This window comes from Schistocerca cancellata, chromosome 4, assembly GCF_023864275.1.
Source record: "Schistocerca cancellata isolate TAMUIC-IGC-003103 chromosome 4, iqSchCanc2.1, whole genome shotgun sequence".
NCBI lineage: Eukaryota > Metazoa > Arthropoda > Insecta > Orthoptera > Acrididae > Schistocerca > Schistocerca cancellata.
This window is the reverse complement of record NC_064629.1, coordinates 555,498,129-555,513,494: the sequence shown is the minus strand read 5'-3', so window position 1 is coordinate 555,513,494 and position 15,366 is coordinate 555,498,129. Positions and strand designations below refer to the sequence as shown.

The 15,366-nt window shown below is 42.9% G+C and overlaps 1 protein-coding gene across 1 annotated transcript in view; it reads left to right on the top strand.

Moving 5' to 3' along the window:
* LOC126185062 (organic cation transporter-like protein) overlaps nucleotides 1-15,366 on the top strand; it is a 236,984-nt gene that overhangs the window by 86,334 nt on the left and 135,284 nt on the right. Inside the window, exons 2-4 of the mRNA XM_049927818.1 lie at nucleotides 894-1,057; nucleotides 5,849-5,971; nucleotides 13,022-13,125. Coding sequence (XP_049783775.1) covers nucleotides 894-1,057; nucleotides 5,849-5,971; nucleotides 13,022-13,125 — 391 coding nt within the window. The remainder of the gene's footprint in view (nucleotides 1-893; nucleotides 1,058-5,848; nucleotides 5,972-13,021; nucleotides 13,126-15,366) is intronic.

Genomic DNA, 15,366 nt, shown 5'->3' with positions numbered 1-15,366 from the left:
CTCGAGTACCCTCGATGGGTTCTGTTCAGCTTCATGAAGCCCTTTTCTTCCAGTGTCACAGTGCACCGCCTTCTTGCAGCACCAAAATTTGCTCTATTGCTTGTGGATTTCCTATTTTCCTGCAACCGCTTACCTACTCTGGTAAACATAGGATGAGATGGGGTCACACAGTTTGGAAACTACTCGTGGTACAGACGATGAGCTTCTCTTCCATTAAGGCGAGCTTCACGGTAAATTAACAACATATCGGTGTACTCTGCGAATTTGTTCAAATGGTTCAAATCGCTCTGAGCACTATGGGACTCAACATCTTAGGTCATAAGTCCCCTAGAACTTAGAACTACTTAAACCTAACTAACCTAAGGACATCACACACACCCATGCCCGAGGCAGGATTCGAACCTGCGACCGTAGCAGTCCCGCTGCGAATTTGTACTCAGGCATCCTGCTACTGCGGTACTAGTCACAGTAATGTCAACTGATGCATCACAAGTAAGCATGAAAACAAGGCAGATGGAAACAGACGAAATCATGTGACTCGCGTCATCGTACCATTCATGAATGTAGGTAGCTAGCCATAACAGGCGCACTGCGTAAGAGGTATCTAGCGCGCGATTGAGTAGCTCTTGTTTTTCCTTGTAACACGGAAACAAACTGTTTCCAGACTTGGGTTCCTATGTAAAACTTGATCTACTAAGTCGGCTCTACAACCTCTAGAAGTGTGTAACATGAATTGTGAAACACACTTTACATATTTTTTTAATATCTCATCTGGTTGAGGAATGAATGTGTTACCTCCTGATAGTCCACCCACTGCAAGTGGGATGAAATAACAAAAAAAATTTAAAAAAGTGTATACGCACGGTTTGACACGTGGAGGCTGGTGCCGGCAGCGGGCGACCCCGTGCAGCTGTGCGTGGGCGAGTGGGGGCGGTGGCAGTGGCGCAACGCGGTGCTGCTGTCGCTGCTCAAGATGCCCATCGCCTGGTACCAGCTCAGCATCCTCGTGCTGGAGGCGCCGTCGCCTTTCTGGTGCGCCGGACACCCGACCACGCAGGTAAACCGACACCCACACCTTTCTTTCTCTTCTGTAACATAAGGGACAATGTTGTATCTCGGATCGCTTTTCAGACTTTCGCCTCCAGCCAGCCGTGGAACAGAAATTTACTATATTTTCTTATCCCATTTTTAAATTATGGCATTCGCTGCAGTCTTTTCTTGAAATTACAAAAAAATTCCCGAAAATTAAGGTTTTCCAAATGTGAAAACATGTTCCAAGGTACAACATGGTCGTGTACTTAGGAGCAAATATTCTATTGAAATTTAAAAACTTTGCCACCTAGAAAATCTTGTTAATACTATATTTAGTCATCTATCCGTTACAATATGACTCTGCTAGACACAAAAAATCAGTTAGTGAAACCAATTAAGCAGAACTACTATCAAAAACCAGTTAAAAGTTAAACATATTTTGAAATTGAAGCTACTTGAAACTAGCACAGATTTCCATATTCGAGGCAGGCAAAATTGTTAAGATAGTAACAAAACTCGGTTAATCTACAAATACCAACTGTTCCATGGTCAAATAACTCCCGTTTCGTGGTTCAAGATGGTGCACGACCGACGAAGTATGGCTTAATTGTCCACAAGCTATAAAGGGCGTTCGTAAATCCCCGTTACTGACTTCAATGATTAGTAAAAGGGAGTAACTATATAACATTTTGAATAGGAACCTATGTCCGGAAACGTACCGCCCCCGTCCTACGACGTTTTCAATTTAGATCTTTAACTCATCCACTTCTGCTTGAGGAATTAAATTAGACGTAACACAGTATAGTTATTAGTTAACAGTTCGAAAGGAAACTTAACGAAACATCCGTTTATCACTTAAGCACATTTCTTTGTATTAACACTTAAACATTTCGTGTTTACATTAATCCAAAACAGAAAAAAAGAACTCACCATAATTTCATTTCGGAAATCGTTACGAAATTCAATATTCCGCTATCCACGTATCAAAAGCGTGCTGAGAACACGCCTTCATTTAACGTCTGAGAGCAGCGACCCTTGCGTGGAGTTGCCAGTACTAACTGACAAGCAACTCTGCGTGAAATGACGGCAGAAATCTATGTCGGACGTACAACGAACGTATCCGTTAGGACAGTGCGGCGAAATGTGGCGTTAATGAGCTACGGCAGCAGATGACCGACGCGAGTGCCTTTGCTAACAGCACGACAAATGGTTCAAATGGCTCTGAGCACTATGGGACTTAACTGCTTAGGTCAACAGTCCCCTAGAACTTAGAACTACTTAAACCTAACTAACCTAAGGACATCACACTCATCCATGCCCGAGGCAGGATTCGAACCTGCGACCGTAGCGGTCGCGCGGTTCCGGACTGTAGCGCCTAGAACCGCTCGGCCACACCGGCCGGCAACAACACGACATCGCCTGCAGCGCCTCGCCTGGGTTCTCGACCATATCAGTTGTACCCTAGCCGGCTGGAGAACCATGACATGGTCAGACGGCTCTCGATTTCTGTTGGTAACAGCTGATAGAAGGACGCAGACCCCTCGACACCGTGCATCCAAATTATCGACAAGGCACTGTGCGAGCTAGTGGTGGCTCCATAACAGTGTGGGCTGTGTTTACGTGGAATGGACTGGGTCCTCTGAATGTTTGATTACTTGGAGACCATTTGTAGCCATTCATGGACGTCATGTTCCCAAACAACGATGGAATTTTTGTGGATGACAATGTGCCGTGTCACCGGGCCACAACTCTTCGCGATTTGTTTGAAGAACATTCTGGACAATTCGAGCGAATGGTTTGGCCAGCCAGATCGCTCGACGTGAATCCCGTAGAATATTCATGGGGCATAATCGAGAGGTCAGTTCGTGCACAACGTCCTGCATCGGCAGCACTTTTGCAATTATGGACGGTTATAGAGACAGCGTGGCTCAATATTTCTGCAAGGGACTTCTAACGACTTGTTGAGTGCATCGAACTTCAATTTTCTGCACTACGCCGGGCAAAAGGAGGTCCGACGCGATATTTAGGAGGTGCTTTATGACTTTTTGTCACCTCAGTGTATACTCAGCTTCACTGCCACGACTTACACTGACCAGCCAGAACATTATAACCACCTACCTAATAGCCGATATGTCCACCTTTGGGACCGATAACAGAGGCTATGCATTGTGGCATGGAAGCAGTGAGGTCTTGGTAAGTCGCTGGAAGGATTTGGCACCACATCTGCACACACAAATCACCTATTTCCCGTATATTCCGGCGAGGGGGACGATGAGCTCTGACGCCACATTCAATCACATCCGAGATGTGTTCGATCGTAGTAGGTTGGTGGTCATAATGCTCTGGCTGATCAGCGTACATCACCGATATCGAATCACATGACCCTCTGAAAGTGACCAGAGTGTCGTTTTAATTGGGTGATTAAGTTCTTCTCCAGAGAGCTTATCATCACAGGCGGCCGGAGTAGCCGAGCGGTTCTAGACGCTACAGTCTGGAACCGCGAGACCGCTACGGTCGCAGGTTCGAATCCTGCCTCGGGCATGAATGTGTGTGATGTCGTTAGGTTAGTTAGGTTTAAGTAGTTCTAAGTTCTAGGGGACTGATGACCTCAACAGTTAAGTCCCATAGTGCTCAGAGCCATTTGATTTTTATCATCACAGGTAAACGAATATGCTCATTGTAGCCACAGATGCACTGAACAGCTTAGTAGGCGCATGTTTAGGCGTAGCTGCACCGTACACCTTAGCGTAGAAACAATCAGTTTACGAGCTGGTGCTGAAAAGTAATGCCTCCGAATTTTTTCTACATAGCTTTTAAAGCATTGTAAATAAAACAAATGTTATTAATGTTCTATGTTTTTATTCTGTGACAGTGCTTGCATTGCTTCATCACTATCAAACTGAAGTGCTCGAAGGTGTTCTATAATTTACGCAAGAAGATGAAAACCGGATGCGGCCAAGTCAGGACTGTGTGGAAGATGGTCGGTGGCTGTGAAACCAAGGCGTTGGATTTTTGCAGGTGTCGCAGTGCTCGTGTGTGGTCTCACATTGCCATGCTGAAGCAGAGGTACTCCATCTGTGGAAAAACTCTTCGAATTCGAAACTAGACTACAGCACGCTGTTTCTCATGCACGACATAGTTACATTACACATCACCATTTTACACGCTACAATTCGGTGTCCTCTAGCTGCAGAAGACTGCAAATATGTAGACATGCTAGAGGGCTCGAATTATAGCACGTAACATAGCGTCGTGTAACGTAGCTATATCGGTGCGTGAGAACCAGCTTGCTGTAATCCCTCTGTAAACTGAAAGCATTAATTCCAAGAGTTCGTCCACACATGGAGCACCCTCTCCTTCAGCATGACAATGCCAGACCGCTGCTACCTCTGCAAAAATCCGACGGCTTGGTTTCGCAGTGATCGACCATCCTCATAATGTCCTGACTTGGCCCCATCCTGTTTTCATTTTCTTCCATAAATTAAAGAACACCTTCGAGGACTTCACTTTGATAGTAATGAAGCAGTGCAAACAGAAGTGAGGCTGTGGTGGGCCAACAAAGTCAAATATTCTACAGAGACAGAATCAACAAACTGGTTTCTCGTTGGGAGAAATGTGTTTGTTGCCAGGGTGGGTATGTTATGAAATAAATATGTAGACATGAAGAATAAAGATGTAGAATGTTGACAACGTTGTTTTATTTAAAAATCTTTAAGAGTTTTCACATAAAAAATTCGGAGGCCTTACTTTTCAGCACGCCTTCGTAACGCGAAACAAGTTGCATAACGCTTCAACAACTGACCAATAAACGGTGTGTAAGACAACTTCTCACTCTGGTGTTAAGTTTAATCCTAGCCATTCTGCATAGCATCATGGTTGTGTACCATAGACTGTCATTGCAAATATGGTCAACAGCTCACTGTCTTGCAGTTAGAGTTGCTGGCGCTCGATCGCGGGACCCCAAGTTCTGTGTGTGTGCGTTTGTGTGTGAGTGCGTGTGCGTGTGTCACGCAAGTCGCTGAAGTAGCGTCAAATAAGTTGATTTACAGCAGGCTACCTGCTGAGTTCCGTAACTCACTTGCCACTCAAAGTGCCATCTAGTGACATTTTTCAAACTGGACAGGTCAATCTGTCCAAAATAACAAGCTCCCTGGCGGGAAATATTGTAACTCTGTGTGCGCCGAACTGAACTTTCCCCCTATTATGCGATGAGAGCGGATGTCTCAGGCAGCCTGGAGGCACTGCGGCGAGCAAACATATGTCTCGACCAGCCAAGGGCCGCAGCTCGCGGGCACCTTGTAAAACACTTCTGAATATCACCTTGTGCACTTGGTAAGTAATACAGAATAAAGTATTTTCACGTAAAAGTTGTGTTTCCTCTCATCATTGTGGAAGGGAAAAACGGGGAGGGCAATGAGTCCTCTTGGACTACACACTCCAAACTTAAATGTACCAGTGTGGGACCAGAGCCCTGCAAGTGAACTGTGTACACTGCCGAACTCCCCAGAAGGGGATTCCCTGCCAAATATGCCGTACACACATTTCATTTTCAAAGACTCCTGGAACACGTATACATTGCCATTGTGAATATAACCTCTTTTCATCTTTGTGACGTCGTTCTTTTGTTAAGTCGTCAGTGAAGTGTCTTTCATCCCATATCGTCTTCTTTATCGTAAACCGAAATCAAAACGATTACTTAGTAATACATTCCAGTCTCTCTTTCTGTACCAAATGTGTTACTTTCTGCAAACAGACTTTGTGGGAACCACACAGTTGACATTGTTGTGTTTGCCTGATTTGTGAAATTTTGTCTCAGGAATCCTATGACGCTTGCGTAGTGCCACGTAATTCATCCACTTGGAACGACAGTTCGTCATTGGAACCATGCTCATCGTGGGAATACGCACCTGACATTTTCACATCTACTATAGTAACGGAGGTAAGTATGAAATTTCATATCTGACAGCTAAAACAGACGCAAGTCGTTTTAGAATAATACGTTTAAAAGACTCCACTATTTTGCGAAAATTGGAGGTACACAACCTTTTTAATTTTTTCGAGCGTTAATCCAGTTTTGAATGAAGTTGTTCTCAGACATTTAAAAACGACTTTCTCATAAGCTTTCTTACCATTTTCTCTAGAATTTTGCTGAAATACAGCACATATAATAATCTCCTTAAAAACAAAAATTGCTGTTGTAGTTGCTGTACGTACTTTTTCTTAAACAGTTTTAACTGGATAAGGATGAAACTTACATTTTAGCCAGAAAAATATAAGGGACGCAAATTAGCGAACACAATATTTGCACTTCACTGAAATTTAATTTAATAAGTTTAGAACATTTTTAAAAATTATAATTTTCAACTTTAAATTTTCATTCGTTGAATAATAGCTGGAAGAAACAAACACTAGATCTCAAAACTGAACTTGGTTGACGTGAGTAGGTTTGCAGAAAAGATACTATAAATAAGCAAAAATTCAAGTTCCGAAAAAAACACTTAACGAAAAATATACAAAATTAACTCTAAATTTAAACATGCATTCTAAAAAATGTCATATCCGTAGTCCTTTGTTGTAGATTGTTTTTCTTTTTTTTTATCCGTCCTGTATCTTCCTCTAGCTACTTTGCATTCTTCTTTATGTTTACAGGTTTTCATTTGCATAACTGCGAGGTTTTTTTAGAGTTTCAGTATACCACACCGATTCCCTCAACAATCAGTGTCGCAGATGTAGAACCATCATTGAAAGAACAAATTGCATGCAACAAACCTATACATACGGAATCTTTGGAAAAGAATTTGGTTTTAGGCTACCTTTCCCATAATACATCATAGAGTGATTCATTTTATGTAAATTGAACACAGTTCACACTGTATAGCCAGATAAATAGCCGCAAGGGACAGCCGTACGGTCTAAGGCGTCTTGACACGGTCCGCGCGGCTTCCCCCGTCGGAGGTTCGAGTCCTCCCTCGGGCATGGGTGTGTGTGTGTGTGTGTCGTCCTTAGCGTAAGTTAGTTTAAGTTAGATTAAGTAGTGTGTAAGCTTAGGGACCGATAACCTCAGCAGTTTGGTCCCATAAGACCTTACCACAAATTTCCAAATTTCCAGATAAATATATGGAGAATCGAAGCATTGATAGGTAATCTCAAAACTGAATGTTATTCACTGTTGAGAATCTGTGAGCCACGACTACCCGAACGTCAAAATTCAACACATCATAATGAAAATACTGTGAAACATGCAGGACGATTCACCTAAACTTGAACCACAAATATTGCGGAAATGGAAAGTGCTATTGATGTGCGGGTTTCACCGAATGGGCTGGTAGTCAGGACACGTATTGTCAGCTAATAAACAGATTTTAATTATAATTAAAAACTGTATTTTTGTGCAAAATTACACTTTTTGAAATGGAACAATGCCTATTGACATTAACAGATTAAAAGTAGGGTAAATCAGAATGTCAGTAGTGTTTGTTGCAGGATTATAGAGCATTTGAAAAAGTTTCCACACCAACACTTGTTTGTGTTATTCAACCTAAATGGTTGCTGGGTCCGATTTTGTTATGTTTGCTTACAGTGTGCTTGTCTGTTCCTTGAGTGCATTGTGACTTACTAGTCAGTTAGTGTGACAGTCCAAGCAGTAGGTCGTGCGTGGACGACGGGATTTACCAACGCAGAAAGAGTCGACATGCCAAAGGTGTTGGTTGGTTGGTATGGGGTATAAAGGGACCAAACTACAGGGTCTGCTAAAAGTGTATGGAGAGTGTAAGAAGAATGAGATTCGTTCTTGTACGGTGTATGCAGCAATATGTCGTAATAGATGTCAATCATCTTGGCAGTTATTTAGCAGCCTCTTCAAGCAGTTACGTGAAACTGGTAGTGTAACACCTAGACAAAGTAACAAAAGAAAACAAGTGACGACAGAAGAGGGGAAAATTGATGTTCTTGCTGCTCATGCAGTTGATCTGCACGTTGGCTACCGCGCAATCGCACTAGGAAGAGGCATGAGACAGTCAAGTGACCTTCGAATTCTCCATCGACTCTGGTTCCATCACTGCCACATCTCTCTCCACCAAGAGCTGCACGGAAACAATTATGAGAATCGTATTAACTTCTATACACGGGCATTAAGGCAGTATACTCTAGATATATCAGGTATCTTGTTTAGTGATGTTCCACATTTACCGATCATGACCAGATAAACCACCGAAACATGCACTATTGGTCTGTTGACAATCCCTGTCGACTTTGTCAGGTGGAACGTCAGCGCCATGAAGTGTAAACGTGTGGTGTGGGATAGTGAACCACCAGCTCACAGGCACGTTTTTCACATACGGGTCACTGAACGTACACAAGTATCACAACCTCCTAACACACTACCTCCCATGGATGCTAGAAGACGTGCCTCTGCAGACTAGGAGGAACTTGTGGTACCAGCATGATGGCTGTCCAGCCCACAGTGCACGAAGTGCTACAGCATGTTTTCACGAACTGTTTCCAAGTCGTTGGACTGGACGCAGAGGACCTGTACCTTGGCCAACCCATCCCCGGTTTTGACGCCTGTAGAATTTTTTCTGCAGGAGAAGTTGAAAGACGCTGTGTACAAGGACATGCCAACTGCAACCTTTGATATTCAACAACATACTATTGCAGCCTGCTCAGACATCTCTACTGAAATGCTAGCACTTGTGTAACGGTCATTCCATACCAGACTGGAAGCGTGTATTGCCGCTTCCAGTGGTCATTTTACATATTATTGCAGCCTGCTCAGACATCTCTACTGAAATGCTAGCACTTGTGTAACGGTCATTCCGTACCAGACTGGAAGCGTGTATTGCCGCTTCCAGTGGTCATTTTGAACACAACCTGTGATGGTCAATTTTGTAGTTACTGGTCAAATTACATAATTAGTGTATGCATTTGCTTGGTCCTAATGTGTGCTAACACAAATATTGTACAACTGTTGGTGTGTGTACTTTTCAAAATTCGAAATTGTGCTGGCATAAGCTGTAGGCAGCACTCCAATCGGCAAAGACGCTGCGAGAAGATCGATAGTAGGCGCTGGAGAGAGGCCAAAGACAGACTTGCAAGAAAGGAACCACCAATGCCCTCTTGGCCACCAGTATTGAGATCGCCGCCGCAGACCGGAGGACCGAGTCAGTCATCCAGTGAGTCACTGAGTCGAGTCATCAGTCGCAGCCCAATCATTTGCAATCACAGACAGTCGCAGTCACATTCAGAGTCTCAGTCTCAGGCAGCACATAGCGACCAGAGTAGAGTGCATAGCGGGATGTGTACTTCACCAGCAGTGAGGCTAACGTGGTCTATTATGGAAGAGCCTGTACCACAACTTGCTTTAAGATAAGTAGCTCTCTGTTTATGTTAGTAAAGAACCCTGTTAATACATGTGTACAGTTGTGTTATAGAAAGAAGATACTGGCCACCAAACAATTTTTATTTGCTTATTTATATGTGTCCATAACATAACATATTAAATATAATTTATCATACATAACATATCAAACATAACATATCAAACATATGTATTGCAAGTATTACAGAGAATATATGCATATTTATATTCCATGTGCTGCCCAGAATTCCGCTGCACAGACTGCCTTATCACTGGCGATAATCAGATCGTCCATGGACACAGGTTCCGACAGTTTCCTGCAGTTGAGTAGGTGCTGATGGTCTTGGGGTTCACCACACTCACATAGTTCGTCCCCTGAGAAGTATCCCCATTTCTTCATGTTCTCCTTACACCGAGATACTCCAGTTCTCAGTCTATTGAGTGCCTTCCACGTCGTGTAAGGGAGATGATGTCCTGTAGCAAGTTCTTCCTTGGGGTTGTCCCAATATTTCTCTGATGATGAGCTTTGCCAGAGTTGTATCCTATGGTCTGCAGGTAATGTCTGGATTGGTTGCGTTGTCCGGAGATAACTTTTTCTCGACCTGAGTCTTGGTGTTTGATGTTCGCATCCAAACAGGGAGTGTCCACCAATGTCCTCCCCTTGCTTCCCATGGTACTAGACTCTACAGTGGCAACGAGATGACACAAAAGAAATCTCGTAAACGACTCTCACAAGAAACATGCAACAAACAGCACTGTCATTCAAATTTACTCTACTTCTAGTTTGTTAAGGTCAGTAGGCATTGTTCCATTTAAAAAAGTGAATGTTTGCACAAAAAATACACTTTCTAAGTGTTATTACAATCTGTTGAGCCCCTGACAACCGATCCATTCTGTGAAAATCGCACATCAATTGCACTTTCCTTTTCCGCAATATTTACAGTGCGTATGCTAGGTGATTCACCTTTTATGTGACTGAAGGAATTCGTCCTGACTTCTACAATGTGCACCCGAAATCCACCGATAAAATTCGAGAAGTTGTTCAGGGATATTTTATGAGTATTTTGGTACTAGTGATCAGAGGTCTCCAGATGCTCGTTGCAAAGTAATAGTGTAATTATGATTATTCGGATTGTTACCCTAGTTACCTTTGTTTCTTTGAAAATATCTTCACAACGGTGAAACGGCCCCATGATTCGCTATCAGCAAAACTAATAACACAAAACACAGAATAATAGAGCAAGCGTGAGACAGATGCAGAAGTGCTGTGACATGGTTACCGTTCCAGTGGATACAGCCCAACAGTGTCTTGTTGTGCCCCTCGTCGATTCACTGAACCCATTCACGAGCTGTACATCGACCAACTTTTCATCAGTAAACCTAGTCTGTATAATATTACCTTTAATTTTGATTCAAATGTGGCCGGGGAATTAGATAAATATTTAACTGTTATTACTTGCTTTACTATTCCTACACCTGAAGGAAATAATCAACAGAAGTAAGTAATTTTGAAGTCAACTAATAAGCAAGCTCCCTGAAATTAAATTATTTCGTGAGAGGGAAGGTCTCCTTTAAAGTTCAGTATAGTTAAAATCGTTCGTTATTATGTATTCAGAGAAAATACAGATTTCCCTGACTGTCTTGAATGTCTTGATTAGACTCCTTCCTGTACGTCGTTGAAAATTCAGTAGTCCCTACCGAGAATTGTAAGACAGTAATAACGGTGCCTGACGATCTTGCTGTGTAGGAGCAGCTACAGATCTCCGTCCGTCGCTTGTAAATTGCTGGAAATAAGTCCGCCTGCTTAGCGGGGTGGTAACGTGCTCGCCTCCCATGCAAGTGAGCCCGGGTTCGATTCCCGGCTGCGTTGGAGATTTTCTCCGCTTGGGGATTTGGTGTTGAGTTATCATTTCATGCTCATCACGGGTGCACAAGTCGCCCAATGTGGCGTTAAATGAAATAATACTTGCACTTGGCGGCAGAAATTCCCCGAACAGGGGCTTCGCGGCCATTTCCTGGAAATATTTAGGATTTTGTATACAAGCTTCGGAAACTGATCCAGTGCAATTCCTTTATCATTTGGTTCGACGATACGTAGCCAGACAGCAGATTACTTCAATCATCGGTAAAAAAAAAAAAAAAAAAAAAAAAACGCCTCCCGATGCGTCCTAAGAGCGTGATGCAGATTCGTCAGCAAACATCACGAACCAGATGTCCGAAGGTCCTACAGAAGCCTAGCACATATGTTTGTTCACTCTTTGAAATGCACCGTTTATAAAATGAAACTTGTTTAAATACCTTTTCAACACTATGTTATATCCTTGAGGATAATTACAGTCTCCTCTCTTCAGTACTTTTAACGTCCGCCCCCGGTAACTGAGTGGTCAGCGCGACAGAATGTCAATCCTAAGGACCCAGGTTCGATTCCAGGCTGGGTCGGAGGTTTTCTCCGCTCAGGGACTGGGTGTTGTGTTGTCCTAATCATCATCATTTCATCCCTATCGACGCGCAAGTCGCCAAAGTAGCGTCAAATCGAAAGACTTGCGAGTTCTTAGAACCCTCAGCTGATCGGTTTCTTAAACAGATATTATATAAAACACCGCACACTAGCACAGTCTCGGGAGTCGGAATATTACACCGCTTGGTTGTGTATTGCTGTTAATATACAACTAACACTGTCAGAAAAAATACAAAAACAAATAAACCTGAGACAGAACCAAGCAGCACTGAATGCAAGCACGAGGGTGAATAGTAATGCGGGCGAACGGTCTACCCGACGGGAGGCCCAAGGCACACGACATTTACATTTGGTACTTTTAACACCTTCATCACAAAAGTAAAGCAAAGTAAAATTTACTTTCATAGTGGACAACAATGAGTTATAATTCTGTTCAAGGATTGTATACGCCTATTCTTGATCGCATTGAGTGTGTCATCTATCTCTGCATTTTGCTTTGGATTTAGCTCTTTAAGGAGTAACTATAGTCAAAATAGTATAAGCATCTCTCTCACAGGTGGAATGCGGTACGTAGCCGTATTTCAGAATTTATCGTTAAAGCACTAGCGAGTTCGTTGAAACCTCAGCTGATCGGGTTCCTAAACAGATATTATACAAATCATAGCACACTAGCACAGTCTCGGGAGTCGGAATATTACACCGCGTGGCTGTGTATTGCTGTTAATATACAACTAACACTCCAGAAAAAATAAAAAAAACAACAAAATACAAACCTGAGACAGAACCAAAGAGCACTGAATGCAATCACGAGGGTGAATAGTAATGCGGGCGTTACTGTTGTCAATAGCAAGTAACGTGAGTGTATGTAACAAGTTTTGCTTCCGACAAAGACATTTCGATCGTTGTGCAGATATTTTCAATGTGTTATACATACGAAGATAAATGGAAGTAAGAAATCACTCTGTAACGAGCCACCCGAGATCACGGGCTGCTTATGCTAAAATATTCAGAAAATAGCCACGAACAATCTCCGAAATGTTGCCGGGGGATTTCGGGTTCACCGTTTATAGCCTCAGATTTATCCAAAAAACCAGAAAATGAAATTCGATTTTTAACCATTATCCAAAGTTAACGGCAGCGGAACGTAAGTAGTGCAGTTACATTTTTGCTTGCAGTGGGACCTGGTATGCAGCCGGAAGCACCTGGCCGACGTGACGCAGTTCACGTTCATGTTGGGAGTTCTTCTGGGGACGGTAGTCGCTGGCGCAGCAGCTGACAGGTGAGCATGCCGCTATGTGATAAGTCTGCCAGATAATCCGTTTTTAACGGATTCCTCCATTTTCTGATTTTAATTTCACCACCCCGTTTTTTCCATTTTTCAGCCTGAAATATGATTATCTCTGGTCAGAGACAATTTTTTAAAAATTATACGTGCCAATGTTGGTCACAATTGAAAGCAAACCAAACGAAGATTGGTTCGAAAGGACCATCCGGTCCTCGCTTGTAGCGCTTACCATTGGCATTGTTTGTATTCTGTGCTCACCATTTGCATTGTGTTCAAGCAAACGTCTCCATCAAGTTTACAGTCCGTAACACGTGGCATTCAGAAATGAGGGATAGCGAAAACGTTGTTTCAAAGACTCCTCCGAAGGAGAAAGAAAGATCTCAACATCAGCAGGTGTACTTGAAGAAGTGGGAAAAGTTACTTTCATGGATAAAACCGGGGGAAAATAAAGACAGGGCATGTTGCGTGGTGTGCAGGAAGAATTTAAACATTGTTCATGGTGGACAATGTGACCTCAAACAACATTCCCTGTATAAAGGACATACACTGAAGGAAAGTTAAAGTGTAGGCAGTTCTAAACGCTCGAACTATTTTGTAAACTTAAATAAGAAAAATGGATGCGATGGTGTTGCAACATGTGAACTGGATTTAAGTTAGCATGCTGTAATGCATAATTTAAGTTATTACAGCTTTGACTGTGGGAATAAATTACTATCCCACACATTGATCGACGCAACAGTTGCTTCAGAACTGAAATGTGGACATACGAAGGCAGAAGATCGAGCGAGGTGGCGCAGTGATTATGACATTGTACTCGCATTTGGGAGAACGATGGTTGAAAAGCTCATCCGGTCATCCAGATTTAGGTTTTCCGTGATTTCCCCAAATCGCTCCAGGCAAATGCCGGGGTTGTTCCTTTGAAACGGCACGGCCAATATCCTTCCCCATCCTTGACACAATCCGAGCTTGTGCTCCGTCTCTAATGACTTCGACGTCGACGGGACGTTAAACTCAGTCTTCATTCTTCACGAAGGCAGGAGTGCTTGTGAAAAATGTGCTAGTTCCCAAGAATGTTAAAGACTTTTTAGAAGTTTTAAACTGTCCAGAAAGGACTGCCAAATTCTTTTTTCTGGCAACAGATGCAACGAATAGAAACAACAGAAAACTAATCGAACAGTCCACAGGCGCACTGCAGGCCCATAGAGTCCAAAGGACATAATATTTCGGCGATCAGATACGTCGGCATCATCGGGCTTGCTGACGAACTGAGCTCCTGAGGGTTTATTGTAATTTAATGTAACTTAACTAACTTTCTTTAGCTTTTCATTCCCGTTCCTGAGAGGTAGTGGGCGGACTGCTTGAGAGCATCTTGCCCTGTTGGCGCCTTAGCTTGGTTTATTCTGTTGGGCACATTTTATTGATCTTATAACTAAGGTGTGGGGGGTCTTATATCTCCCAATTGGGAATTTATTTGGGGGAACTTGAGAGGACATTTCTGACATTCGTCTTACGGCCGAGGAAAAACTTCTAAAAACCCTGGCTAGTACTGTTGAAGTTGCCACCTTATTTTGTTGGTCTTGACTATATTTGTGGCCGTTTCTAGTACGGCTTCCATGTTTTGGCTGTGGGGCGGAATTGTTGGCGTCTTCCCTGGCGATGATTTCAGGTGTTGATAAGTAGTAGAGTCTGTCGACTATCTTGTCTGTTTATATACTTTGACTGATATCACCATTTCTTCTCTGACGACGTGCTCCTACTGAGTTTCTCTGTCGATCACCATTTTTTTTGGTTGCTCGGTCTGGGTCGCTCGTTCCTGATAGGTTGACTGCATTGTTCGCTATTCAGAGTGTAGGATCGTCATCTTCTCTGGAACTTTCTGTTTGCCTGGTTGTTTATTTTTTTCTTACAAGAAGTTTGAGTACCTTTGTTGTTTGCTCGCTGGTTCTCCCTCTGCTTGGATGTGCTGCTCTCATGTGCGCTGGTTTGCGCTTCCCAAGTTTACATTTATGGGCGTTGTTGCCGGATGGGTGTCCCAGGGTGTACCAGGAGTGGTCAGCATTCAGTAATGTGACAGGAACGATAGTTTGAAGGAAAAAACTTCATATGGACTTATGCCCTATTCCGAATGGTTTCCGAGATAGAACACATTTTATGAACATTGTTATTTATTTTCTGTATTATTCAATACATTGTCAGGTTTATACATATACACATGCACAAACGTTAGTTGACATT